This window comes from Martes martes (assembly GCF_963455335.1).
Source record: "Martes martes genome assembly, chromosome: 14".
Lineage (NCBI taxonomy): Eukaryota > Metazoa > Chordata > Mammalia > Carnivora > Mustelidae > Martes > Martes martes.
Genome location: NC_137902.1, coordinates 31,622,544 through 31,648,485, shown reverse-complemented (window position 1 = coordinate 31,648,485; position 25,942 = coordinate 31,622,544). Strand labels below are relative to the sequence as shown.

At 38.3% G+C, this 25,942-nt stretch overlaps 1 protein-coding gene across 1 annotated transcript in view; it reads left to right on the top strand.

Annotated features, from left to right (window-relative positions):
* Nucleotides 1–25,942, top strand: part of CC2D2B (coiled-coil and C2 domain containing 2B) — a gene marked incomplete at its 3' end in the record, with an annotated part of 111,545 nt that overhangs the window by 8,956 nt on the left and 76,647 nt on the right. The window contains exons 5-11 of the mRNA XM_080823286.1: nt 4,937–5,002; nt 7,043–7,126; nt 11,082–11,277; nt 11,588–11,724; nt 11,826–11,954; nt 19,742–19,951; nt 22,696–22,793. Of these exons, the coding sequence (XP_080679412.1) occupies nt 4,937–5,002; nt 7,043–7,126; nt 11,082–11,277; nt 11,588–11,724; nt 11,826–11,954; nt 19,742–19,951; nt 22,696–22,793 (920 nt within the window). The remainder of the gene's footprint in view (nt 1–4,936; nt 5,003–7,042; nt 7,127–11,081; nt 11,278–11,587; nt 11,725–11,825; nt 11,955–19,741; nt 19,952–22,695; nt 22,794–25,942) is intronic.

The window sequence follows — 25,942 nt, the reverse complement described above, 5'->3', positions numbered from 1 at the left end:
CACAATATATGTTCTTCCAATCCAGGAGCATGGAACATTTTTCCATTTCTTTGTGTCTTCCTCAATTTCTTTCATGAGTACTTTATAGTTTTCTGAGTAGAGATTCTTTGCCTCTTTGGTTAGATTTATTCCTAGGTATCTTATGGTTTTGGGTGCAATTGTAAATGGGACAGACTCCTCAATTTCTCTTTCTTCTGTCTTGTTGTGAGTGTAAAGAAATGCAACTGATTTCTGTGCATTGGCTTTATATCCTGACACTTTACTGAATTCCTGTACAAGTTCTAGCAGTTTTGGAGTGGAGTCTTTTGGGTTTTCCACATATAGTATCATATCACCTGCAAAGAGTGATAGTTTGATTTCTTCTTTGCCAATTTGGATGCCTTTAATTTCTTTTTGTTGTCTGACTGCTGAGGCTAGGACTTCTAGTACTATGTTGAACAGCAGTGGTGATAACGGACATCCTTGCTGTGTTCCTGACCTTAGCGGAAAAGCTTTCAGTTTTTCTCCATTGAGAATGATATTTGCAGTGGGTTTTTCATAGATGGCTTTGATAATATTGAGGTATGTGCCCTCTATCCCTACACTTTGAAGAGTTTTAATCAGGAACGGATGCTGCACTTTGTCAAATGCTTTTTCAGCATCTATTGAGAGTATCATATGGTTCTTATTCTTTCTTTTATTAATGTATTGTATCACAGTGATGGATTTGCGGATGTTGGACCAACCTTGCAGCCCTGGAATAAATCCCACTTGGTCGTGGTGAATAATCCTTTTAATGTACTGTTGGATCCTATTGGCCAGTATTTTGGTGAGAATTTTCACATCTGTGTTCATCAAGGATATTGGTCTGTAATTCTCTTTTTTGGTGGGATCCTTGTCTGGTTTTGGGATCAAGGTGATGCTGGCCTCATAAAATGAGTTTGGAAGTTTTCCTTCCATTTCTATTTTTTGGAACAGTTTCAGGAGAATAGGAATTAATTCTTCTTTAAATGTTTGGTAGAATTCCCCTGGGAAGCCGTCTGGTCCTGCACTTTTGTTTGTTTGGAGATTTTTTTTTTTTTTAAGATTTTATTTACTTATTTATTTGACAGAGAGAGAGATCACAAGTAGGCAGAGGCAGGCAGAGAGAGAGACAGAGAGGGAAGCAGGCTCCCTGCCGAGCAGAGAGCCCGATGCGGGACTCGATCCCAGGACCCCTGAGATCATGACCTGAGCCGAAGGCAGGGGCTTAACCCACTGAGCCACCCAGGTGCCCTGTTTGGAGATTTTTGATGACTGTTTCAATCTCCTTACTGGTTATGGGTCTGTTCAGGTTATCTATTTCTTCCTGGTTCAGTTGTGGTAGTTTATATGTCTCTAGAAATGTATCCGTTTCTTCCAGGTTATCAAATTTGTTGGCGTAGAGTTGCTCATAATATGTTCTTATAATTATTTGTATTTCTTTGGTGTTGGTTGTGATCTCTCCTCTTTCATTCATGATTTTATTTATTTGCGTCCTTTCTCTTTTCTTTTTGATAAGTCTGGCCAGGGGTTTGTCAATCTTATTAATTCTTTCAAAGAACCAGCTCCTAGTTTCATTGATTTGTTCTATTGGTTTTTTTTTTTTTTTTTTTGGTTTCTATTTCATTGATTTCTGCTCTGATCTTTATGATTTCTCTTCTCCTGCTGGGTTTAGGCTTTCTTTCTTGTTCTTTCTCCAGCTCCTTTAGGTGTAGGGTTAGGTTGTGTATTTGAGACCTTTCTTGTTTCTTCAGAAAGACTTGTACTGCTATATATTTTCCTCTCAGGACTGCCTTTGTTGTGTCCCACAGATTTTGAACTGTTGTGTTTTCATTATCATTTGTTTCCATGAATTTTTTGAATTCTTCTTTAATTTCCTGGTTGACCCATTTATTTTTTAGAAGGATGCTGTTTAGTCTCCATGTGTTTGTGTTCTTTCCAAATTTCCTCTTGTGATTGAGTTCTAGCTTCAGAGCATTGTGGTCTGTAAATATGCCAGGAATGATCCCAATCTTTTGATACCGGTTGAGACCTGATTTATGACCCAGGATGTGGTCTGTTCTGGAGAATGTTCCATGGGCACTAGAGAAGAATGTATATTCTGTTGCTTTGGGATGGAATGTTCTGAATATATCTGTGATGTCCATCTGGTCCAGTGTGTCATTTAAGGCCTTTATTTCCTTGTTGATCTTTTGCTTGGATGATCTGTCCATTTCAGTGAGGGGAGTGTTAAAGTCCCCTGCTATTATTGTATTACTGTCGATGTATTTCTTTGATTTTGTTATTAATTGGTTTATATAGTTGGCTGCTCCCACGTTAGGGGCATAGGTATTTAAGATTGTTAGGTCTTCTTGTTGGACAGACTCTTTGAGTATGATATAGTGTCCTTCCTCATCTCTTATTATAGTCTTTGGCTTAAAATCTAATTGATCTGATATAAAGATTGCCACCCCAGCTTTCTTCTGATGTCCATTAGCATGGTAAATTGTTTTCCACCCCCTCACTTTAAATCTGGAGGTGTCTTCAGGTCTAAAATGAGTTTCTTGTAGGCAGCATATTGATGGGTTTTGTTTTTTTATCCATTCTGATACCCTGTGTCTTTTGATTGGGGTATTTAGCCCATTCACATTCAGGGTAACTATTGAGAGATATGAATTTAGTGCCATTGTATTGCCCGTAAGGTGACTGTCACTGTATATTGTCTCTGTTTCTTTCTGATCTACTACTTTTAGGCTCTCTCTTTGCTTAGAGGACCCCTTTCAATATTTCCTGTAGAGCTGGTCTGGTGTTTGCAAATTCTTTCAGCTTTTGTTTGTCCTGGAAGCTCTTTATCTCCCCTTCTATTTTCAATGATAGCCTAGCTGGATATAGTATTCTTGGCTGCATGTTTTTCTCGTTTAGTGCTCTGAATATCTCATGCCAGTTCTTTCTGGCCTGCCAGGTCTCTGTGGATAGGTCCGCTGCCAATCTAATGTTTTTACCCTTGTATGTTACAGACTTCTTTTCCCGGGCTGCTTTCAGGATTTTCTCTTTGTCGCTAAGATTGTAAATTTTACTATCAGGTGATGAGGTGTGGACCTATTTTTATTGATTTTGAGGGGCGTTCTTAGCATCTCCTGGATTTTGATGTTTTTTCCCTTTTCCATATTAGGGAAATTCTCTCCAATAATTCTCTCCAATATACCTTCTACTCCCCTCTCTCTTTCTTCTTCTGGAATCCCAGTTATTCTAATGTTGTGGCGTCTTATGGTGTCGCTTATCTCTTGAATTCTCTCCTCGTGGTCCAGTATTTGTTTGTCTCTCTTTAGCTCAGCTTCTTTATTCTCTGTCATTTGGTCTTCTATGTCACTAATTCTTTCTTCTGCCTCATTTATCCTAGCAGTAAAGGCTTCCATTTTTGATTGCACCTCATTAATAGCTTTTTTTTATTTCAACTTGGTTAGATTTTAGTTCTTTTATTTCTCCAGAAAGGGCTTTTATCTCTCCAGAGAGTGTTTCTCTAATATCTTCTATGCCTTTTTCGAGCCTGGCTAAAACCTTGAGAATCATCATTCTGAACTCTAGATCTGTCATATTACCAATGTCCGTATTGATTAGGTCCCCAGCCTTTGGTACTGCCTCTTGTTCTTTTTTTTGTGGGGAGTTTTTCCGCCTTGTCATTTTGTCCAAATAAGATTTGCTTTCTCCTCATCTGGAATTCCGCTGTTCTTGGTGAGTGAAGTTGGTCCTGGCTGGGTTTCTTGTTGATATTCTGGGGGAGGGGCCTGTTGTAGTGATTCTCAAGTGTCTTTGCCACAGGCGGAATTGCACCGCCCTTGCCAGGGGCTGGGCTAAGTAATCCGCTCGGGTTTGCTTTCGGGAGCTTTTGTTCCCTGAACGCTTTCCGTAGAGTTCCGGAGGACGAGAATGAAGATGGCGGCCTCCCAATCTCTCGGCCTGGAGGAGCCGAGAGCTTGGGGTCCCGCTTCTCAGTGCGCCCTCAGAGAAAAGCACCCAACCGCCCCTGCCTCCCTGGCCTGTGGTTGCACCTGGAGGAAAGCAGTCAATTGCTGGCACTTGGAGAAAAGTGCCCGGTCGCTTCCGTCTCCGTGGCCTCTGGCCGCGCTCTGAGCCCACCCAGCCTGCGACCAGCTCAAGGTAACCCCGGGCTGAGAGCTCACTCCTCGGCTTTGTCACTGTAGCCGGCTTCCCCGCTCTAATACCTGCGAGCTCTGCGGCACTCAGACACCCCCGGTCCTTCTGTGACCCCGCGGGACCTGGGGTTATGCTGACCCCGCCTGGGCTTTCCCCCAGTTTAGCCTCTGGAGCGATGTCCCTCTGTGGAGCAGACTTTTTTTTTTTTTTTTTAAGATTTTATTCATTTATTTGACAGACAGAGGTCACAAGTAGGCAGAGAGGCAGGCCCAGAGAGAGATGGGGGGAGGAAATAGGCTTCCCGCTGAGCAGAGAGCCCGATGCGGGGCTCGATCCCAGGACCCTGAAATCATGACCCTAGCGGAAGGCAGAGGCTTAACCCACTGAGCCACCCAGGTGCCCCTGTGGAGCAGACTTTTAAAAGTCCTGATGTTGTGCTCCGTTGCTCCGCCGCTTGCCGGGAGCGGGCCCCTACCCCCGCGGTCTGTCTTCCCGTCGCTTTGGATTCACTTCTCCGTAGGTCCTACCTTTCAGAAAGTGATCGATTTTCTGTTTCTAGAATTGTTGCTCTTCTTCTCTTCAATTTCCCGTTGGATTTGTAGGTGTTCACAATAGTTAGATAAGTATCTAGCTGATCTCCTGCTACCCAACGTCGTCTCAGCCTGCTACTTCTCCGCCATCTTGACTCCTCCAAATATCTTGATTTTTTAAATCCATTTTGTATAAAAGACTTATGAGCACAGTTATGTCTATATTTGTGAAGATTAAATTTTCCATACCGTTTACTTATGTTGTGTTTCAGATTAATCAAGGTGAAAAATCCTCACCTCAGCTACTCGTTGATGAGAAGATGTATCAATGGCCTAAGGTAAATAATTTTTTCATACTTTTTAGAATAGCTTTATTGAGTTATATTTTATATAGCAAAATATCACTCATTTTAAGTGTATGATTTAACGATTTTTAGTAAACTTACAGAGTGATGCAAGCAACACTATAAGCCATTATTGTCGCTCCACAAAGATTCCTCATACCAATTTACAGCATTCTTTATTCCTGCCTGACATTATTATCCTAAAAAAATTATAATTGAATACTGTAGGTGATCCCCAACTCACAGTTTTTGTTTTACAATTCAATATGTAATCACATATTTGAAACTTGAAATGACAAAACAACTCCTCTGTTTTAGGGGAACTAGCTTCTTTTGGGTAAAAGTTGCTAAGCACCTTTAGCCCAAAGATTCCAAGTAAAAATGTCTTAATTAGGATCGAAGTTTTATTTCTCTCTAGTTGTTAACAGGTGAGTAGTCTAAACTGCCAGGAGAGCTCTGCCATCTTTAGCAGATGGTTTCTATCAGAGTCCAGTGACAAAGCTCCAGTGCCTTTGTTTGCCGGCCACAGGGAAAGAAGGAAAGAGCCAGAGGGTTGCAGATTGATCTCAGATAGGGTAAGACCTGCAAGCTGCACACATTACTTCCCCTAAAGGAATGCGGGAAAAATATTTAGGTACCCCCCCAAAAGTAGATTCTGTTATTAGAGACGGGGGGGGGAAGACAATAATAGACAACTAGTCATTTCTGCCATAAGCAGCGAAACTAACTCTACAAATTTTAAAATGCAAGGAATTTTTTTAAAAGATTTTATTTATTTGACAGAAAAGAAACACTGAGAGAGGGAACATAAGCAGGAGGAGTGGGAGAGGGAGAAGCAGGCTTCCTACCAGCAGGAAACCTGATGCAGGACTCCATCTCAGGACCCTGGGATCAGACCTGCTCTAAAAGCAGATGGTTAATGACTGAGCCACCCAGGCGCCCCGCAAGGAATTTTTTTTAGGTCATCTTTGTTTCCCCCACAGTGTCCTTCTTGGGTGCTTAGTAAGAATTATTTTAATTAAATTTAAAAGTAAAAGCAGACTAAAAAAAATGTGTATACATGCTATTCATTCAGCAAATAAAAGTTTGCCTAAATTGTATTTATATAACTGAATAATAAAAAATTGGAAGCTTGTCAAAGTCGGTCCATTGAGTGTCAAGAAAAGAGGTGAAAAAGAAGAGAAATTGGCTTCTAAGGCTCTCCATACCAATTGCTAGATATCTGCTCAGGAAGTTGAGGAATTTAGCAAGTGGTTTTTCGATAAGCAGAGATGAAGGGAAGTAAGGTATATATCGATAATTTTGATAAGCAGCATTGTTGCAGGTTGAATAACTATTAAAGTTAATGTGACAGCTGAATTGTAGATACAGACAGGATATAAGATAAGCTGTGTATTTTATATATTTCAAAATTCTTTGACTTCTAGTAACCTGAGTTTTACTTTTTTATTATGGAATTAATTACTTCCCACATCTCCCTAAAAAAACAGTTCATTTTAATATGTATGTGAGAAAGAAGTGGTAGGTGATTTACATTTAAAAGATTCAGACTTGACAGTACTGAAAAGCGAAAACTTATTTATCAGCAAATTTATAAGTAGGAATATGTGCCTTTTAATACTTTCGACTGTCTATAACCACAGAAGACTGTAGGTGGGCTGGGTGGTACTTGTGTGTGAGCACACACGTATATGAGAGCATCCAAAAGCAGGGAGAGAAAAGAATTTGCCCTGAGCCCCTATTTTGATCAAACTGTAAAGTCATACTCTTAGTACTCTGGCTAGAGTGACAAGACAGTTTGGGAGGCATAACATTTGGGCTCTACTACATTCTGTTTCTTATTGTAGTTACCAGCAACTTCAAAACAAAACCCCCAAAAATGTAATCAACCAAACAGACTCTTGCTGCTCCTTGCTCATGAATAAGATGACCGTTACTGTTTCCCATATCACAGAAAAATATTTCTTGCGTGTATAAGCAGAAAAAATACTCTTTTCCACCCTGAATACTGGTTGACCATTGTTTAATCCACAGATGGAAGTCTCGCTGGATGAAGGGCTTTGGTTTTTCATGCCGAGCAGTGAAGAAGGCTCAGCTGCGGGCCGCTGTTCAGAGCAGGTTGGATTTGTTCCCCTTCTTCTCCTGTCTCAAGCAAATTAGCTCTTTATTAAAGGCGTAGAATGAAATACTTGGTTAGGAGATGAAATTTTTATTATTTGAGCCAACTCTTCTTTGAATTAACAGTCTGTTAAAAAAAAATAATTCCAAACAGTTAGTGAGTACTTACTGGATGCGCAATATTATACTAAATTTTAATATGGATAACATCATCCAGTCCTCATAGTAATTGTGTGAGGCAGGCGTTATTATAATGTCTACTTTAATCGTGAGGAAGCTCAGGGATGAGGGTGAAACATCAGCAGAGCTGGAAGTGCGGGCTGTCAGCTCCGAAGCCTGTGTTTTCTTTTTCTTTTGTTGCTCCTGTCTTCTCCAAGTGCCCCGCTTTGTTCTCCGTCATCTCCATTACTCTCCATAGATGCCTCATTTTTCATCCTTCCTAGTCTGATCCCAGACCCTTCTAATTTCTAGCAGTTCTTCCCATGCCTCCCAAGCTCCTCACCCCCTGTTATTCCCTGGTCACCCTCTCCACCTATACTAGTCGGTCTCATGGGTCTTTCCCATCTCCTGACCGTTCATCCCTCTGCTCTCCCTGTCTGCTGCTGTTCCTCTACACCTTCTCCAGTTCCTCCTCTGCCTTTAGTCTCTGCAGTTTCCTTGGTCCCTTCCCCAGTACTACTATCCCCTGGAATTCTACCCAGTATCTTCTGATGCAGCTCAGCATTGCCTAACCCCTCAGGCCTCCTGAGTCCCTCTTGGACACCCATTTCCATTCCAGTTTACTTCCCAGTCCCTTCCATCCCCTTTTCTTTGCAACCTGCCCAGTCCTTTCATTCCTTCTTTGTTCTTGCTGGGTTTTCTACAATAAAAACAGCTTTATCTTTTAAGAGTTTGAAGAAAGTATGTACATTATTTCTTAAAATGCATCAAACCATATGAAGAAACTAAAAATCACATCAAATCCCACTGCGCTGAGATAAACCAGTCTCACTTTTCACACCTTTCTCAGTGCTTATGCCCAGACTTCCATATACACAGACGTTCATATGAATAGAATCATATTTGTAAATGGCAATTCCATTTTTCCAGTTGCTTATCCAAACCCTGGTGTCATCTTTGGATCCTCTTTTACTAACAGACCTCATATTCAATTCATCACAAATCCTGTTGGTTCTACCTTCAAAGTATGCCAGAATCTGACCCACTTTTCACCACTTCCACTGGTATAACCCTAGTCTAAGCCGCCATAACCTCTCATCTGGATCATTGCCAGTGTCTCCCTAGTGTCTCACTAGTGCCCCAACAGTCTCTTTTCCATGTCATACAGTGGTCAGAGTGCTCCTGTTAAAATCTAAGACATACCATTCTTTTGCTTACACCTTCTAACGGTTTCCTATCTCACAAAAAAATAAAAAACAACAAAAAACAAACAAATAAACAAACAAAAGCTAAAGTCCTCCAAAGCCTGTATGTCCTGGCCCACTTGGTACCTATCTGACCTCATCTTTTACCACTTTGCCCTTCTCCTACCCAACTCCAGCCAGATTGGCCTCCTTCCTATTCCTCACAACATGCAAAGGACTTTGTACGTTTTATTTGTCTAGAAAGCTCTTCCTTTATCCTCATGCTATCTTTCTGTCACTACATTTGGGTCTCTGTTCAAAAGACACATCATTTTAGATAATTTAAGATACTGTATCTGACAGCCCTATCTACAATAGTAGCCCCTACCCACCTAGCCTGGTATTCTCTATCCTCCTATCTTCTTGTTGTTGTTTTTCTTAAACACACTTATCACCACTGAGCATATATTTCTATATCTATTTGTTTATTTTCTTCCTGAAACATATTAGGCACTCAATGAATATTCTAATGAATATTGAATAAGTGAGTTTCAAACATGCGCATGTTCTGCCAAGTCACGTGACCTCCCGGAGTCTCACAGTATGGGTTAAGGAATGAGCTTTTCTGGGAAAACAAAAGACGAGATGGTCCATCGAAAGATACCAGGGTCAGGTACTGTGGTTATGGCTGCTTTTCCTTCCCAGAAGGCAGGCATGAGAGAAATTAGGTCAGTGAGGCAAATAGGCTCTTTGGGCTTTAGTAAGTCAGGTTAGGTGTGGGTTGTTTAGAGGCACTGTCTTGAAAAGCCATTGCCCTGTACCTGGTGACTTTGGGGTCCATAGGAAACTACTGTCCTCATCATGGAGGAGAGAGCCACCGTTTGAGAGACTGAGTTTCTTTCTGCAGGGAGAAAGGAGAGTCCTGATCCCAAATATGTTGTCTGGGCAGCCCAGAGTGAGGTCCAGGGTTATTTTCTGACAGTTCTACTTATCATACCACAATTAGCAAGACATGTTCCTGTGACATGGGGGTAGGGCATGGGTGGGGAGAGTAATATCTCTTTTTAACCACACTAACCACACCATGCTCAGGTGTCCATCTAGAGTGATATTGAATGGAAAGTTAGGTGGATGCCTTCTGACCTCATACTCCCTGTCACACAACACCTAACAGCACAGACACTGCTTTGCTGTGAGCTGCATGGTAAAGACCAGGAAGGAGATCTGGGAGAGCAGCTAGCCTTAGATTAAATAAGGAATAGTTGGTCAGATGGGGCTTATATTGGTTAAAATCATAGTTTGTCTAAGGCTAAAAATATAGGCCAATTGAATAAAAATATAGGCCAAATAAAAAAATAAGGTTTTTTAAAGAGACTTGTTTGGTCACAAATAAAAGGCTGGGATCCAAGATGAGCGCTGACCTACTCAGCTGTCAGGACAAACCTTAGCTCTGAAGGCAGGTTGAAAGCCCTGGTCCACACCAGGGGTATTATGAGAGATGCCTGATAACAGGAGTTCAAGCCCCTTCTTGTCAGGTTTGGAATCTTCAGAGATCCCCTGTGTTAGAGATCCCTCAAATCTTGCTTCTAGATGTCAGTGGCATACCTGGCTTGAATTCTGGAAGAGATGTCACAAAGGTTTTTGGATATAAAATACTTCTTGATTTCATGATGGGGGTAGGAGAGAGGGATCAATGTTATGATGACTTGATATGAACCTAAGTGTTGATTAACTATGTTGATTTCATAATTTTATCAGAGACGGTCAAAGCCATGTAAGGTTCTCTATTCAAAGGAATTTCTGTGATTATTTTTTAATTTAATTATTTATCCCCAAATGTATGTTTTGGAAAATTGAGGGATTTTATTTGCATGACTCACACACTCCCTGTCTCCTTCTGTTTTTCAAAAATATAGATTTCAAATTAGATAAGTAAAGTCATCCAGAATAAATTCATGATTTTTGTGTATGTGAAGAGACTCATATAAAATTTCTGATCCTTATATAAAAATATGCATTTTGATATTTAGTAATACATCTGTTTCGATACTTATGTTCAGATTATTTATAATTTTTGTAGTAGCTATCGTATTTCAGAATCTCACTATAATCATTCTGCCATAGATTTCTACGTTGAATCTTTTTTTTTTCTTTTAAATACCATCCAGAAACCAGCATGAATGCTCCATATCATTTTAGGTAATACTGCTTTCTGAATGGTGGAAAAAAACCACAGTTTAAGACTGCATGGCCTGATGTCTCTGGACTTTGCCTTACACTGTGAATTCTCAGTGGTTGAAATACCATATTCCAATATCTTAGGTCATCTTCCATGGACGAGGAGGGACTTTAATTGTAGTTCTGTTGCAGTAGTCCTTCACTGTGAATTGCAAAGAAGGTCATAAAAAAATCATACTGCTTACCATTAAGCCTTAAATGAATTCTTCCTATGTTCAGTGAGATTTTGTTTTAACAGTTTCAGCTTGACCTTGAACTAGGTGGCATGACTCAGAAAGACAATTCACTGCAAGGTCCCAATACATCTCACTTATCTATATATAATCATGGGGACAGCATATTTGCTTATTTTTTTTCTCTTTGGTATTCAACAGAGATCCGTAAATGATAGTTACCCCAAACATTTTTCACTTGGTGATAATTTACGAAATTTTGCCGAAGGCCAAGATGATTTTATGGAAGAAATCATTTTCCCAGATTTACTTGAAGTAAAAGCTGCTGAATATGTAGATGATCAAGAACAAGTCAAAAAACAACAGGCAAACATTTTTGTGCCGAGTAGTTCTCCAGGTAAAATTCTTTACAATATTTAAGTCATTAATGACTCATAGAATAATAGCTTCTTTGTATGTTGGATAGATAAAAAGAACTGATCTAAAATTACAGAAAGTTTTCTACATTTGTTCTTCACATCTTCTCTGACTTTAAGGAAACTGATTAAAAGAAATCATATATATATATACATATATATATTTATTTTTTAGACTTTCTGCTAAATTTTAGCAGTAGGGTATACGGTAGTTGCCTTTTTTATTCTTGTTTAGTCAATACCAGTTTAATAATTTGGACTTCAAAGTAATATCTAGGTTTTGTCATTAAGTGGTCAACCAGCGTAAATTGCCAAAAGGTATGATTCCACGCATTTTAGAAGATGAAGGATTCTATATTCAGAGAAAGCCACGAGTATACAAAAAGACCTGCAACAAAATGGAAAACCGCCTGCTTACCCTAGAAAAGGCAAGTGCACCAGCTAACAAGTTACACCATTCACTGCTAGTATGTGAATTTTGTTTTTAGTGAAATATTTTACTGCGTTATTTCTTAAATATTTTTGGTAGGGAAAGTGTTGGTTTGAAGAAAGTGGAGAAATTATGTCACTACCTTCACCCATTAGACAGTCATGGAATTTCAGGCTAAACACAAGCAAGGGATCTTTAAATCCAGCGCTAAAGACCATATACAGAAAGGTAACCAACAACAGTTTATTTGTGATTATGGTTAGAAGAATTCGTATAATATCAGTTATAACTTATGTGTTTCTAGTGTTAATTCACCCTCTAGAGATATTAGTAAATCTAGTAATGTAATGGCAAAACTATGATGAAATGTAAAATCGCCATTAAATTTATGTTTTTGAAGAAAATTCAGTGATATGAGGAAGTACTCAAAATGCAAAGTTATACAGCAGAATGCCAAGTCATGTATGATCCTAATTTTATATAAACAGATAATGAGTGAATTACTCAATGAATGAGTAAATATATACATATGTGTGTAGATAGAGTAAAAGAGTGGGAAAATATATCAAATAATTATCTCTGAATAGCAGGACATAGGATTATTTTAATTTTTCTTCTTTATTTCTTTATTTTCTAAATTTCAAAAATGAATGTATATTATACTCATAAAGAAATAAATTTTACATGTATTCTAATACATACAATTAGTAGTCCATTAACCTGATGAGAAGAAATATTTGGGCAGAAATAGTTATATTTAAAAATAGGCTTGAAAAATTTAAATCAGAACTATTTACAAGAATTCAGTTTCCCATTCATTTGCCTTAACCATTCTATATATAAGAAATATGGCTGTGAGTAGATATAACAAGGAAAATTACCTACTAGAAATACTTAGAGGATGTTATTCTTTATTCCCTCTGTTGCTTTGAGCCTGTGAGTTACTTTCTCCCAGTAATTATATGTCTTCCTTCTGTAATTAATGCTGCTTCTTTACAATTCTTACAGTTAGTTCTTGCATATTCTGATAGCAGGGACATATTAATAGCAAGGGCACTTAGGTTGATTCTTCTTAGCCTGAGGAAATGAGGGCTCTCCCTTAACTGAAGAGATTGTCAGTTTTGGGAGTCTCCTTGTCTTTCTATAACATATAAGGATCTTCTTTATATATGATAAATGCTCTTTTCTTCCCACGTTTCTGTTTCTTTCCCAGGGCATTTAGGAAATCAAAAAATTTTTTTCTTAAATTGTGGTATGTTTTTCGTATCTTTATACTACTTATAAATTGTTCTTGGGACTTTCCAAAAATATACCAACACTTTGTGCTAAGAAAGCCTTTTTAATTTTACTATGTAAAATGCATTTAAGCTTTAATTAATTTTCCCTCTTTTATACAGACATATACAATTGTCTATCAGAACTTCTGATCATTTGATAAACAGAGTTCTACCCAAGCAGAAGCAAAGAAACTCAATGTTGAAGACGTATAATTAGGTCCTTGGTCTTTTATGTTCTTTTTCTTCATACAGTATTTTTCATCATACTCTTTGCCTAATAATCCCAGCTTCCATGACTGCTGCTACCATGTGATTGCTGGTAACTCCCAAACATGTATCTTTCCCAGATCTCTGTCCGAATCCTCAATTGCATATATAGAATACTTTTAGAAAGCTCAATCTGGTGTCTTTTTTTTTTTTTTAAGGATATATTTATTTTAGAAGGGGGAAGGGCAGTGGGAAAGAGAGAGAATCTTAAGCAGACTCCCCACTCTGTGCAGGGTCCATGTGGGACTCTGTTCTCATGACCCTGAGATCTTGACCTGAGCCAAAACCAAGAGTTGGATGCTCAACTAACTGAGCCATCCAGGTGGCCCCTCAGTCTGGTGTCTTAAGATCAGAACACCTGAAAGAGAATTGCCATTGCGTCAGTCAGAGGCAGTTTTGCTGTGACGCTAATGAATTTTAAGAGTAGGGTCCCTAACTTTGCGGAGGTCCCTTTCCAAGGCTCCGAGGGGGATTTTAGCAATGTATTCACTTAGTTATCTTTATGTACAGAAATATAAATATATCAAGTATATTAGCTTGATTAATTTACATAAAGTCAACAAACCTGTGTAACCAGCATTGAGCTTAAGGATAGAATATTACCAACATTCCAGAAGTCCCCCTTATGTCCTTTGCCATTAACTATTTCCCCTCACGGTAACTACTATTATAATTTCTACCACTGTAGATTACTCTTACCTCTACTTTTGCCTATATTTTACATAAATATAATATATGTATAAATATAATAATAGAGTAGGCATTCTATGTTGCTGCATGCAACAAGAATTTGCTTTATCTTCTTGCTATACAGAACTCCATCGTATGAAAAATATATTTTCTTTTTCTCTGGGGAGAATTATACAATATTAGTGTTACTTATTTCTTAAGTGTTTGGAAGAATTCACTGATGAATCCATTTTGGCCTGAAAATTTATTTGTGAGAACGATTTTAATTATAGATACAGTTTCTTTAAAAATAAAAGACTGTCTTGTGGAAAGAATCACATGTTCATGGATTGGAAGACTTAATATTGTTAAATTATCCATACTACCCAAAGCAGTCTGCAAACTGGATGCAATCACTATGAAAATCCCTATGGTATTTTTCAAAGAAACAGAAAAACAATCTTAAAATTTCATATGGAACCACAAAGGACCCTGAATAGACAAAATAATCTTGATAAAGTAGAAGAAAGCTGGAGAGAATGTTATCATCATAATGGCAGAAAAAGAGTTTTCTGTTGCTTTCCTCTCCAAAGTACAATGATTCTGACAATCACCCGTGGCCAAGAGTGCCTTTTTGTGGAAGTCCACAAATCCAGTGAAGAATTCTAGCATACCCCGGAAGCAAAAAAATAAATACATAAAATAAAAATCTGAGCTGGGGTATTTTTTGTTAGGTCTAGAGTTCTAGATTGGACGTTATTTTGCTTTCAGCACTTTGAAGAGAGCTTTCTACTCTCTTTTGAATCTCATTGTTTCTATTGAAAAGACATCTTTTCAAAAAGTATTTGTTTATTTATTTATGGGAGAGGGGAGGAACAGAGGGAGAGGGAGGAGAGAACCTTTTTTTAAAAAGATTTTATTTATTTATTTGACAGAGATCACAAGTAGGCTGAGAGGCGGGTAGAGAGAGAGGGAGAGAGGGAGAAGCAGGCTCCCTGCTGAGCAAAGAGCCTGATGGGGGGCTCGATCCCACGACCCTGAGATCATGACCTAAGCTGAAGGCAGAGGCTTAACCCACGGAGCCACCCAGGTGCCCTGAGAGGAGACAATCTTTTTTTTTTTTTAAAGATTTTATTTATTTGACAGAGATCACAAGTAGGCAGAGAGGAGGGCAGAGAGAGAGGGAGAGAGGGGGAAGCAGGCTCCCTGCTGAGCAGAGAGCCTGATGGGGGGCTCGATCCCACAACCCTGAGATCATGACCTAAGCTGAAGGCAGAGGCTTAACCCACTGAGCCACCCAGGTGCCCTGAGAGGAGACAATCTTTTTTTTTTTTTTTTAGATTTTATTTATTTTTTAAATTATTATTATTTTTATTTATTTTATGTATTTATTTGACAGAGATCACAAGTAGGCAGAAAAAAAAAAGATTTATCCATTTATTTTAGAGAGAAAGAGAGAGAGAGAGCACAGGGGGAGGAGCAGAGGGAGATGGAGAGAGAATGTCAAGCAGACTCCATGCTGAGCTGGGAGCCCATGCAGGGCTCCATCCCATGACCCCGAGATCATGACCTGAGCTGATATCAAGAGTCGGGCACTTAACCAACTGAGCTACCCAGGCGCCCCTGATAACTTTTCTAATAATGTCACAGAACTCTGTTGTTTTTGTCTAGTGTTAGAAATATATAGTGGCTGGATTTCCAAAATTTTTTGGCTGGATTTCCCTTCCCAGATATTTTTTTCTACCTTCTCTTTCCTTAATCTCTGTGGTTCCTGGCCTTCTCAATTTTTATACCACTCCTAGAAGTTTCTCTTTAGTGTGAAGACTTGTCCTAAAAATTCTGAGGAAGTAGGTTCCTCTCAGCCCCTTTAGTCCTCTCCAAAAGCCGGGCACCGCCCCCCGCAACAGGTGGAATAGACAAAACCTCTTCCAGTTTTAGCTGCTGTTTTTGAGTTGGCATGCTGCACTTTCCGATGAACAACTAACTTTTGGCTCCTTGGGGTTTTCCTGCTCCAGGACCTTCAGATGCTTCATTGCTTCTCTGATTCCTTCCAGACAATCACCGACATTATGCAAGCTTTCTACTGTTGGTGGTTTGTCTTCACCCACTTGTATTTTGGGTTTCACAAGGGATTCTTGGAGATGTAGTTCTGTTATGGATCTTGTCCATGGATTTTTGGCTTTGCTATGTAGTTGTTCTGCCTGTTTTAATGGTAGAGATTTGGGACTATCTAAAGCTATAATACCACTATATTCCCAGAATCACCTGCCTAATGAATTCTTTTTTTTTTTTTTAAGATTTTATTTATTTATTTGTCAGAGAGAGTGAGCACAGGCAGACAGAGTGGCAGGCAGAGACAGAGGGAGAAGCAGGCTCCCTGCTGAGCAAGGAGCCCGCTGTGGGACTCGATCCCAGGAGGCTGGGATCATGACCTGAGCCAAAGGCAGCCAACCAACTAAGCCACCCAGGTGTCCCTGTCTAATGAATTCTTAATTTCAGATATTTTCAGTTTAAAACGTTCATCTGACATTTGATTCTTATGTATATATTCCAGTTTCCTCTTAGAATATGCCATGTTTTCATGTATTTTCTCTTTTACTCTGTTTTTAAAAACACATTAATAATAGCTGCTTTAAAGTCCATATCTGGTAACTATAATATCTGAGTTCCTGCAAGTCTGTTTTTATTTTTGTTTTTTTGTCTTCATTTTGCTCATTTAGACTGGTCTTTTATTATGGTCGATGACTATTGTATTACAAATATTACATATGAAAAGTTATAAAAGCTCTAGATGATATCTTCTTTCAGAAAGGTGCTGTCCTTTGCTTTGTTAGGCGTATTGAGTGGGGATAATCGTTTTAATCCAATTAGGGACTTCCCTGATTCCAGCTAGGTTGCAGTTATGTCAAGGTTCAGTCTGTATATCCGTCTTCTGTTTACTTAATCTGTTTCCTGCTTGACTGCAGAGTAGGGTTTTCTTTTCTTTTGTTTTTTAAAGATTTTATTTATTTATTTGACAGACAGAGATCACAAGTAGGCAGAGAGGCAGGCAGAGAAAGAGGAGGAAGCAGGCTCCCTGCCAAGCAGAGAGCCTGACATGGGGCTCCATCCCAGGACCCTGAGATCATGACCTGAGCCAAAGGCAGAGGCCTTAACCCACTGAGGCACCTAGGCGCCCCGGGTTTTCTTTTCTTTTCTTCTCTTTTTTCTTTTCTTTTTTTTTTTCTTTTCTTTCTTCCTTCCTTTCCTTTCCTTCCTTCCTTTCTTTCTTGAGTCAATTCCTAACACATATCCAAATGCTTAGCATATAGTAGACACTCAATGAGTGCTTTTATTATTTGTAAAGCAATCTCAGTAGATGTAAAGTTTTGTGGCTCTAGTATACATTAGAAGAGAAAGACATCAGTTGACCAGCATAATCTTAGAAAGATTATTTTTTGCATGCTGCCTGTCACACCATGAGAGACTGGCAATGTCTCTACCCTATCCTCATTTATAATATAACATATTTACTTATAGTTTGTAAATGATCCCCCCCAACACACATACACACCCAACATTGCACTATCTTTCCGTTTTCTCCAGTTTGGCCACTAAAAACATCCATCTCCATTAAAAATAAAAATAAAAGAATGAAAGAGGGAGGAGAGATAATCCCTAGTATTGATCTTACCTTATTCGTTGTTATTATATGGCATAACTTTTACACCTATGGTGACAATATGTTTCATCTAAATTTTGCTGAAGATAAAGCACAGATATTTTAACATAATTATCTGAGACCATTATTCTTAGGGAGAGAGATCCTTGAAACAATGGAGTTTGTTGAATTAATGAATGAATGATTGCATGCATGAACAATTGGATGATAACAAATAAATGCAAAATATACAATTTTTTGAGAAATATTAACCGCCATCTAGATTAACCTTTGTAACCACCAGAATCCCAAATTGGAAACCACTGGGCTGAACAAGTACCTTTTTCCTTAAGTGCATTTATTTATTCTAGCTTCATCCAAGCATAATTTCAGTATTTCACGGACCTTTTAGACTTGGAAATAAATGGAAATGTCACTTCACCAGGCATCTAAACTGAGTATTAAAATTCATTCTGTAGCATCCATAACAGACGATGTTCTGGAATTTGTGCCAGATCAAATGTTTCTGCCTGCTTTTCCATTTTATCTTACCCACATTGGTTACTCTGCCTAGCTAGCCTTAGAGGCAAGGCTCATTTGGGGTTTCTCACCAGAGTAAAAGAAATATAAGGGTGACTGAAGCACAGATAAGAGCTGCCTGAGTACCAAAGTTCTCTCTGTGCTGTTGCCTCTGCCACATTCCTCTGCCCCAGGTCTCATTGCCTGTGAGTTTTGCCTGACCATTTGACTATACCCTTTTCTCCCTCTTCAGACATTCTCATGTCTTTACATAGATTTTACACTTGTCATCAGCTTGGATATTTTTGTGCATTTATCTGGCTTTTGACTTATTATTCCTAGATCTTTGTGCTTTTGGTCTAACTTAGTTCTAGAAATTCACTTAATCCCCTCACTTAATTGACCAGTGCAGAATCTGCTCAATAAGACAGTCCTCTCTAGCTTAGGAACTTTAATTCGTTACTTAATACCAAAACTGTTTATTTCGTTGGTGGTTTTGCCTGGCAAATGACCATTTTACTACTAACTGACTCAATCTTTTAAGTGGAATCAAGAGCAGGTTTTCTCCTCTGAGTTGGTCCTTCCATAGAGAATAGAGACTTATAAGGTAAGGATGAAACAAAAACAAACTTGATGGCTCTTCTCTTGCCTTCCCTCAAACCAGTGAGGAAACAGGGGAAGATTCGTAGCTCGGGAGAGAGTAGGGAGGGAGAGTAGGGAGGGAGAGCAGTCCTTGAGGATCTGCCACACCAGGCCGCAGGTGGGATGGCAGTTTTTCAGTGTAACAGCAGTTGTAATAGCAATGGCACAAGCATGTTCTATTACACCAGACTGGTCCAGAGAAAGGGCTGGTGCTCTCTTTTTCAGGGGGATGCAGTCATGGATCTTATTGGAAGTGACTAGACTTACAAACTAGACTGTGCATGCCAAGTAACCCATTAACCCTCTCAAATTACATCACTAAAAACCAGTCACATACATATTCAAGCAAATGTGCTTAAATTCAGAATAGGGTACTAAAACATATTTGAATCATTTTGTATATAATTTAAGGCCTAAAGACTTCAGCTAATTTAAGGGCAATCTGGTATACAAGTGGAGACAGTCTTATGTATGAAGAACTATGGTCTCCTTAGCACTTGCTTGGAGGTTCCAAGCCCCTCCAGGGAATTTTCCAGGAGGTTAACAATATATTCACATAGGAACAATGTTTTAGTAAGGATTTACCACTTAACTCTCACCCATAGATAACTATTAGATCATAACTCTCAAAGGATCTAAACACCATTTGTCACAGTGTTGCTTTAGGAAATCATTGGCAGGGCTTATAACCTGAAACTCTACCAGCACACGACAGTAAGGTATATGACATAAATTATAGCAAGATGATTAAAGTGGATGTAATATAAATATATTTAAGGAAATCAAGGGTCATAATTTCAAGGACGAAGGACCAAATTATTGTTTATTGCTTGTTTATTGCTTATTTATTATTTATTGCTTTTCTATATCCCTTAATTTTCTTACAATTAACATGTTACTTTTATAAAGTAACATGTTCTTTTGTAAAGAAAAGTCACTTGTAATTTCAAAAGAAGTACGAAGAATCAAATTAACATTGTTTAGGTATTTTTCTTTAAAAGGCAGTGAAACCTGATCTGGAAAGCTCTATTAGGAACAAAATGGAAGGTCAAAGGGAAATGTACCAATTAGATCTCAATATTGTGGGTTTACAATTCAGCCATCATCCTCTCTTCAATCAAGAACAAGTATTATGTGCTAGGCTGCTTCAACTTTATGAGTGTTTTCAGGACAGGCAGCAACAGAATTTACCTCAGCTGCTTTATGAGAAGGTGAGAATGGCTTCCATTATATTTATAGAGCTGAAGACTTAATATTGAAAGAGAAAGCAAATAGTACAGAGCAAGCTCTCCTAGAACATATTCCCTTAGCATTTTAAATATTTAACCAATTGGAACAATAGTTTCTTTCAGTTTCTCTGAAAAGAAACTCTGGGAGTTGACTGACCAGGGAGGTAGCCTCAAACATATCCTGCAGGATATTTAGCACTTACAAATGGTTTGCTAATCATTGGTATTCTTGGTCCTATGACTAAAGAAGAGTATTTGAAAAGATTACTATTTAAAAGAGCCATATGGTTGTTTTAAATCTAATAAAGTATTTTTGATGAAAATATTAGATCTTGAATCTCATATAAAATGTGAAAAGTCTTAGTCTAAGAATGATTAACCCAATCATCCAATAACAGCATAAAGGTTACATGAAAGTGTGGGGGAAAAAATCAAATGAGTACCCACTGATTATTTTTTATGAATTTGTACCTCTCATTTACTTGCTTTTTAATTTCATTTTTTATTTATCTTGGCAAACGTTAAAATTTTTAGTGAGGCCAAATCTTTCCATCTTTTCCCTTGTATATTTTAGGTTTTGTTGTTTGCTTCCTAAGACCTTCTCTACCCCAAGTGTATCAGTCAGCATTTCAGTTGCTTTAAACTGTGAGGAAAGCAATTGTTTCAATGGCTTTAAACAGTAAGGAAAAGTTATTACCTCCTATATCACAAGTCCAAAGTTAGGGCAACTCTAGGGTTGGCTGATTTGGTGCTTCAACAATACCGTCAACAACCCTAGCTTTTTTCCTCCCTTTCTAATGTTCATCTTCAGCAAATTGACTTGGTTGGCTCCTGTCAGGTAAACTGTCTGGCTGCTCCCGTTTAAGGCAGCTGACCAGACACACCGTATGCATAATACCTCACTTGAGAGCCCTCTTCAGCCTTTCCCCCACGTCTGGGCAGATTTCCCCTCTGGTCTCATAGGCTAGAGTTATCTCACATGATCATGTCTCAACCAGCCCTAGCAAAAGGAATGAAATTACTACGACTAATCAGGGTTTATCTCTGAAACACATGGAAGATAATTAAGCAATTGAACAAAATTAGGGTTCTGCCATCCAAGAAAAATGACCTTTCAAGTGCAACCAATAGTGTCTGAGAGACCAAAATTATAGTTATCTTCTTATATATTCTAATAATATGTGTGTGTGCATGTGTAATTTCTAGACTTGTATTCTGTCTGGTGTTTGTATTGGCGGCTTGTGAGATTCAGTTCAGTTTCTTTCCCCCCAAAGGTTAGCCAAACACCATAATTTCCTACTAATTTAAAATTCTGCCTTTATCGTAAACTAGTTTAACATATTTTATAGATTTAAGAACTATTTATTCCATTGATGTAATAGTCTAGCCCTGCCCTACATTTTTTTTTTTTTTAGATTTAGAAGAATTATTTACTTGAAAGAGAGAGAGCGATCACACAAGCAGAGGGAGCAGCAGAGGGAAAAGCAGGCTCCCTACTGAGCGGAGAGTCTGACACAGGGCGGGACTCTGGGATCATGACCTGAGCCAAAGGTGGACACTTAACCAACTGAGCCACCCAGACACCCCTCGTCGTGCCCTGTTTTAATTACTTTATTATTAAATTACAGTGTAGTAAAACAAGTGACTCCTCATTTTTTCCTAGAATGTTTTTGTATGTTCTTGAAGATTTGGTTGTCCATATGAACTTAAGAATTAGCCTGTCAACTTCTGTTTTTAAAATTCGATGACCATATTTACTATGATTATATTAATTTTGAAAGAAATTTTAATCTTTATAAAAATTATATTCCCTTATCCAGAACTATAGTATGTCTTCATGTTTGTTGAGGTCTTCTCTGATTTCTTCCAGTAAAAGTTCATATTAATTGACTCTAGTCTTGGAGTTCCTACAAACTGTCCCTAACTGTGACAGATTGCTCCTACAAATGTTTTAGGTTACAGGTTCCTCCAGTTTTGTTTCTCTATGAATATTCTCTGTGGATATTTCTTTTTTTTTTTAAGTTTTTTTATTTAGTTATTCAACAGATAGAGATCACAAGCAGGCAGAGGCAGGCAGAGAGAGAGAGAGAGAGGAGGAAGCAGGCTCCCTGCTGAGCAGAGAGCCCGATGTGGACTTGATCCCAGGACCGTGAGATCATGACCAGAGCCAAAGGCAGAGGCTTTAACCCACTGAGCCACCCAGGCGCCCCTCTATGGATATTTCTATCTTTTTGCTTTCCTCAGTATCTTCTTCTCTTGATTTTATTTTTTCTTGTTTTCCTATGTGGTTATGCATTTATTTTTTATAGGAAGATAAAGATATAAACAGTTATAAATATACATGTATAGATATGGATGTGATGTTAGCGGTGGATATGGTTAAGACAGATAAACAGATATCTTTTCTGTAACCATGGGATTTTAGGTGGAATATAAGGTATATTCCTGTGCTCAATCTACCATCTTGATTAACTGGTATTTTTTTACATTAATTGATGAACTGATTACCTAGAAAGCTCTGGGTATAATGTTTATTCCTTAGATATTGATGCTCTTCTCAGTTCTACCCCAAGGTGCTTATATGAAATATATTTTGGAAGATAAGACAGAAATACACAAAAAGTTATGCAGTTGTGCTTCTGTTGCACATGCCTAAACCTTTGGAGAAATTGGAGTGCTGGTAACAGGGGATGAGATACACAAAAAAGCTCTTTTCTTCATTGTAGCTGAAAGCACTGACAGATGCTACCAAATTAGCAAATGAAAACTTGGAAAGAAGCCAGCTGACCAGAAAATCTTTACAAGATTATTATTGGCAGATAAGGTAGGTTTGGGACCATTAATATATCTACTAACCATTTAAAAATAACTTCTTTAAGCTGAGTATTGCAGTTGCTATGGAAGATATAAAATAAGAAAAAGACAAGGTCCCTAGTCTTTAGGCAATTACAGAAGTGGCTCCAGCCTTTCCTTAAGACCCAGTTTTGTGTAAAAATATTTCATAAGGTGTCACATGAAAGTAGTTGTAATTTTAATATCCGTTGATTTAAAAAAAAAAAGCACGTGTTAATTATAAACCACCCCGAGTTCACTAATATTTTTAGGATCATATTAGTCTCAAGCATTTGTATATATTTGAGAATTAGTCTATATATACACACATGTACAATATGTATTATTAATTCAGTCTAAAGGTAATACTCAAAGAGCACATAGATTTAAGAACCCCTATAAAAAAAACATGGTCTTAAAGTTGGGAACCATTAGCTTATAGAATGGTTGGGAAGAGAAGAAAGTATAAAATAACTGGAAAAATAATTCTAAGACAAAACATAATTATTTGTCAAGATCTCCAAAAGCAGGAAAACTCACGGGAAGTACTTACTGGATAGAAAATTCACCTATGCATAAAGATAGAGTAATTGTCTATATAAGAGAGTGGTTTGGTAGTTAAAGAATTTCCCTGCTCGTTGAGCTGATGTGGTTTTATGACCTCTAGAGACAACAGTCTCTAATAATTGGTTTCCTAGAATAATATAGTTAAATGCAAACAATGTTACTTGAGAAGGTTGACATATACCTTGCACAAGGCCTGACACATAATGAGCCCTCTATATATTACTTGAATGAATGAATGAGTAGAAGCCATCAGTATTTACAAAACAATAAATTGGTATTTTTAAAATAAGACTAACTAAAATTAAAGGCAAAGAATAGACATTGGCATAATGAACACAGAACAAGTAAGCTTTAATTTTTTTATTTAAATTCAATTAGCCAACATAGAGTGCATCATTAGTTTCAGTAATTCATCAGTTGTGTATAATAACCAGTTCTCGTCACATCACGTGTCCTCCTTAATGCCCCTCATGCAATTACCCCTCCCCCCGTGGACCTCCCCTCCAGCAACCCTCAGTTTGTTTCCTATAGTTAAGAGTACCTTATGGCTTTTCTCCCTCCCTGATGACATCCCATTCAGTTTTCACTCCCTTCCCCTATTATCCTCTGTGCTGTTTCTTATATTCCACATATGAATGAAACCATATGAAAATTGTCTTTCTCGGGGCACCTGGATGGCTAGGTGGGTTAAGCCTCTGCCTTAAGCTCAGGTCATGATCTCAGGGTCCTGGGATCAAGCCCCTCATCAGGCTCTCTGCTCAACAGGGAGCCTGCTTCCCACTCTCTCTCTCTGCCTCCCTCTCTTCCTACTTGTGATCTCTCTCTCTGTCAAATAAATACATAAAATCTTAAAAAAAAAAAAAAAGGTATCCTGGGCAGCCTTTTAAAAAAATTGTCTTTCTCTGGTTGACTTATTTTGCTCAGCATAATACCCTCCAATTTCATCCACATCGATATAAATGGTTAATATTCATCCTTTTCTGATGGCTGAGTAATATTCCATTGTATGTATACCACATCTTCTTTATCCATTCATCTGTCAATGAACATCTGGGCTCTTTCCACAGTTTGGCTGTTGTGGACATTGCTGCTATAAACATTGGGGCTCAGGTGCCCCTTCGGATCATTACATTTGTTGTATCTTTGGCATAAATACCTAGTAGTGCAATTGCTGGGTTGTAAGGTAGTTCTATTTTGATGTTCTTGAGGAAACTCCATACTGTTTTCCAGAGTGGCTGCACCAGTTTTCATTCCTACCAACAGTGAAAGAGGGTTCCCCTTCCTCCACATCCTCTCCAACATCTGTTGTTTCCTGACTTCTTAATTTTAGCCATTCTGACTGGTGTGAGGTGGTATCTCACTGTGGTTTTGATTTGTATTTTCCTGATGATGAGTGATGTGGAACATTTTTTAATGTGTCTGTTGGCCATTTGTATGTCTTCTTTGGAAAAATGTCTGCTCATGTCTTCCACCCATTTCTTGACTGGATTATTTGTTTTTTGGGTGTTGAGTTTGATAAGTTCTTAATAGATCTTGGATACTAGCCCTTTATCTGAAATGTTATTTGCAAATATCTTCTCCCATTCTGTAGGTTGCCTTTTAGTTTTGTTGACTGTTTCCTTTGCTATGCAGAAGCTTTTGATCTTGATGAAGTCCCAATAGTTCATTTTTGCTTTTGTTTCCCTTAGAACAGGTAAGCTTTAATGCAAGAAAGAGAAAAGTAGGCTTTAGATGGGGTCTGATGGTGGTAAATAAGGGTCTACTACTATGTGTATGTGCTTGTGTGTATGTGTGTAGGAGGGTTATTGAAGAGGTCATTGCTTTATCAAAGCAAAAGAAAGCAATGTAATAGATTTCCATTCAGGAAAATTTTTGGAGTGGTATTGAAATGCTGCAAAGAGTAGTCTGTGGACATTTGAAAAAACAGTGTTTCTATTAGAAAAAAATATATATTTAACATTTAATGGCTATCTGTCTACTAAGTGCCTGCCTGGTTCCCACAATCAGCTGGTACCCAGGATAGAAAGCTGTAAGTCATTCATGACCCCCTTCTTGTCTGTCTTTTCATCCCTCACATCCAACCAGTAGCCATTCCCATTGATTCTGCTTTCTTTCAGGTGCTTACATCATAGCCTGACTATACAGTCTCCTAAAATACCTCTTTTAAAGCCATGCTCCATATTGAAACTAAAATGATTTTCTATGTAAATTAAAACCACATCACATGTATAATATGTATTACTAATTCTATTAGTAATAGATGGCTATTAGTAATAATGGCTTTCTGTTACCTCTACAATAAAATTTAATAACTTTAGCATTATCTGTAAGGCCCTGTGCAATCTGACTCCTACTTACCTCTCCAGCATCATAGTAGGGGCTCTCTGCTTTGGAACTTCATAGTTCAGTGCCCTAAATGGACTCTCTAATATCTATATATCTTTTTTTTTTCTTAAAGATTTTATTTATTCATTTGACAGACAGAGATCACAAGTAGGCAGATAGGCAGGTAGAGAGAGAGAGAGGAAAGCAGGCTCCCCGCTGAGCAGAGAGCCCGATGTGGGGCTTGATCCC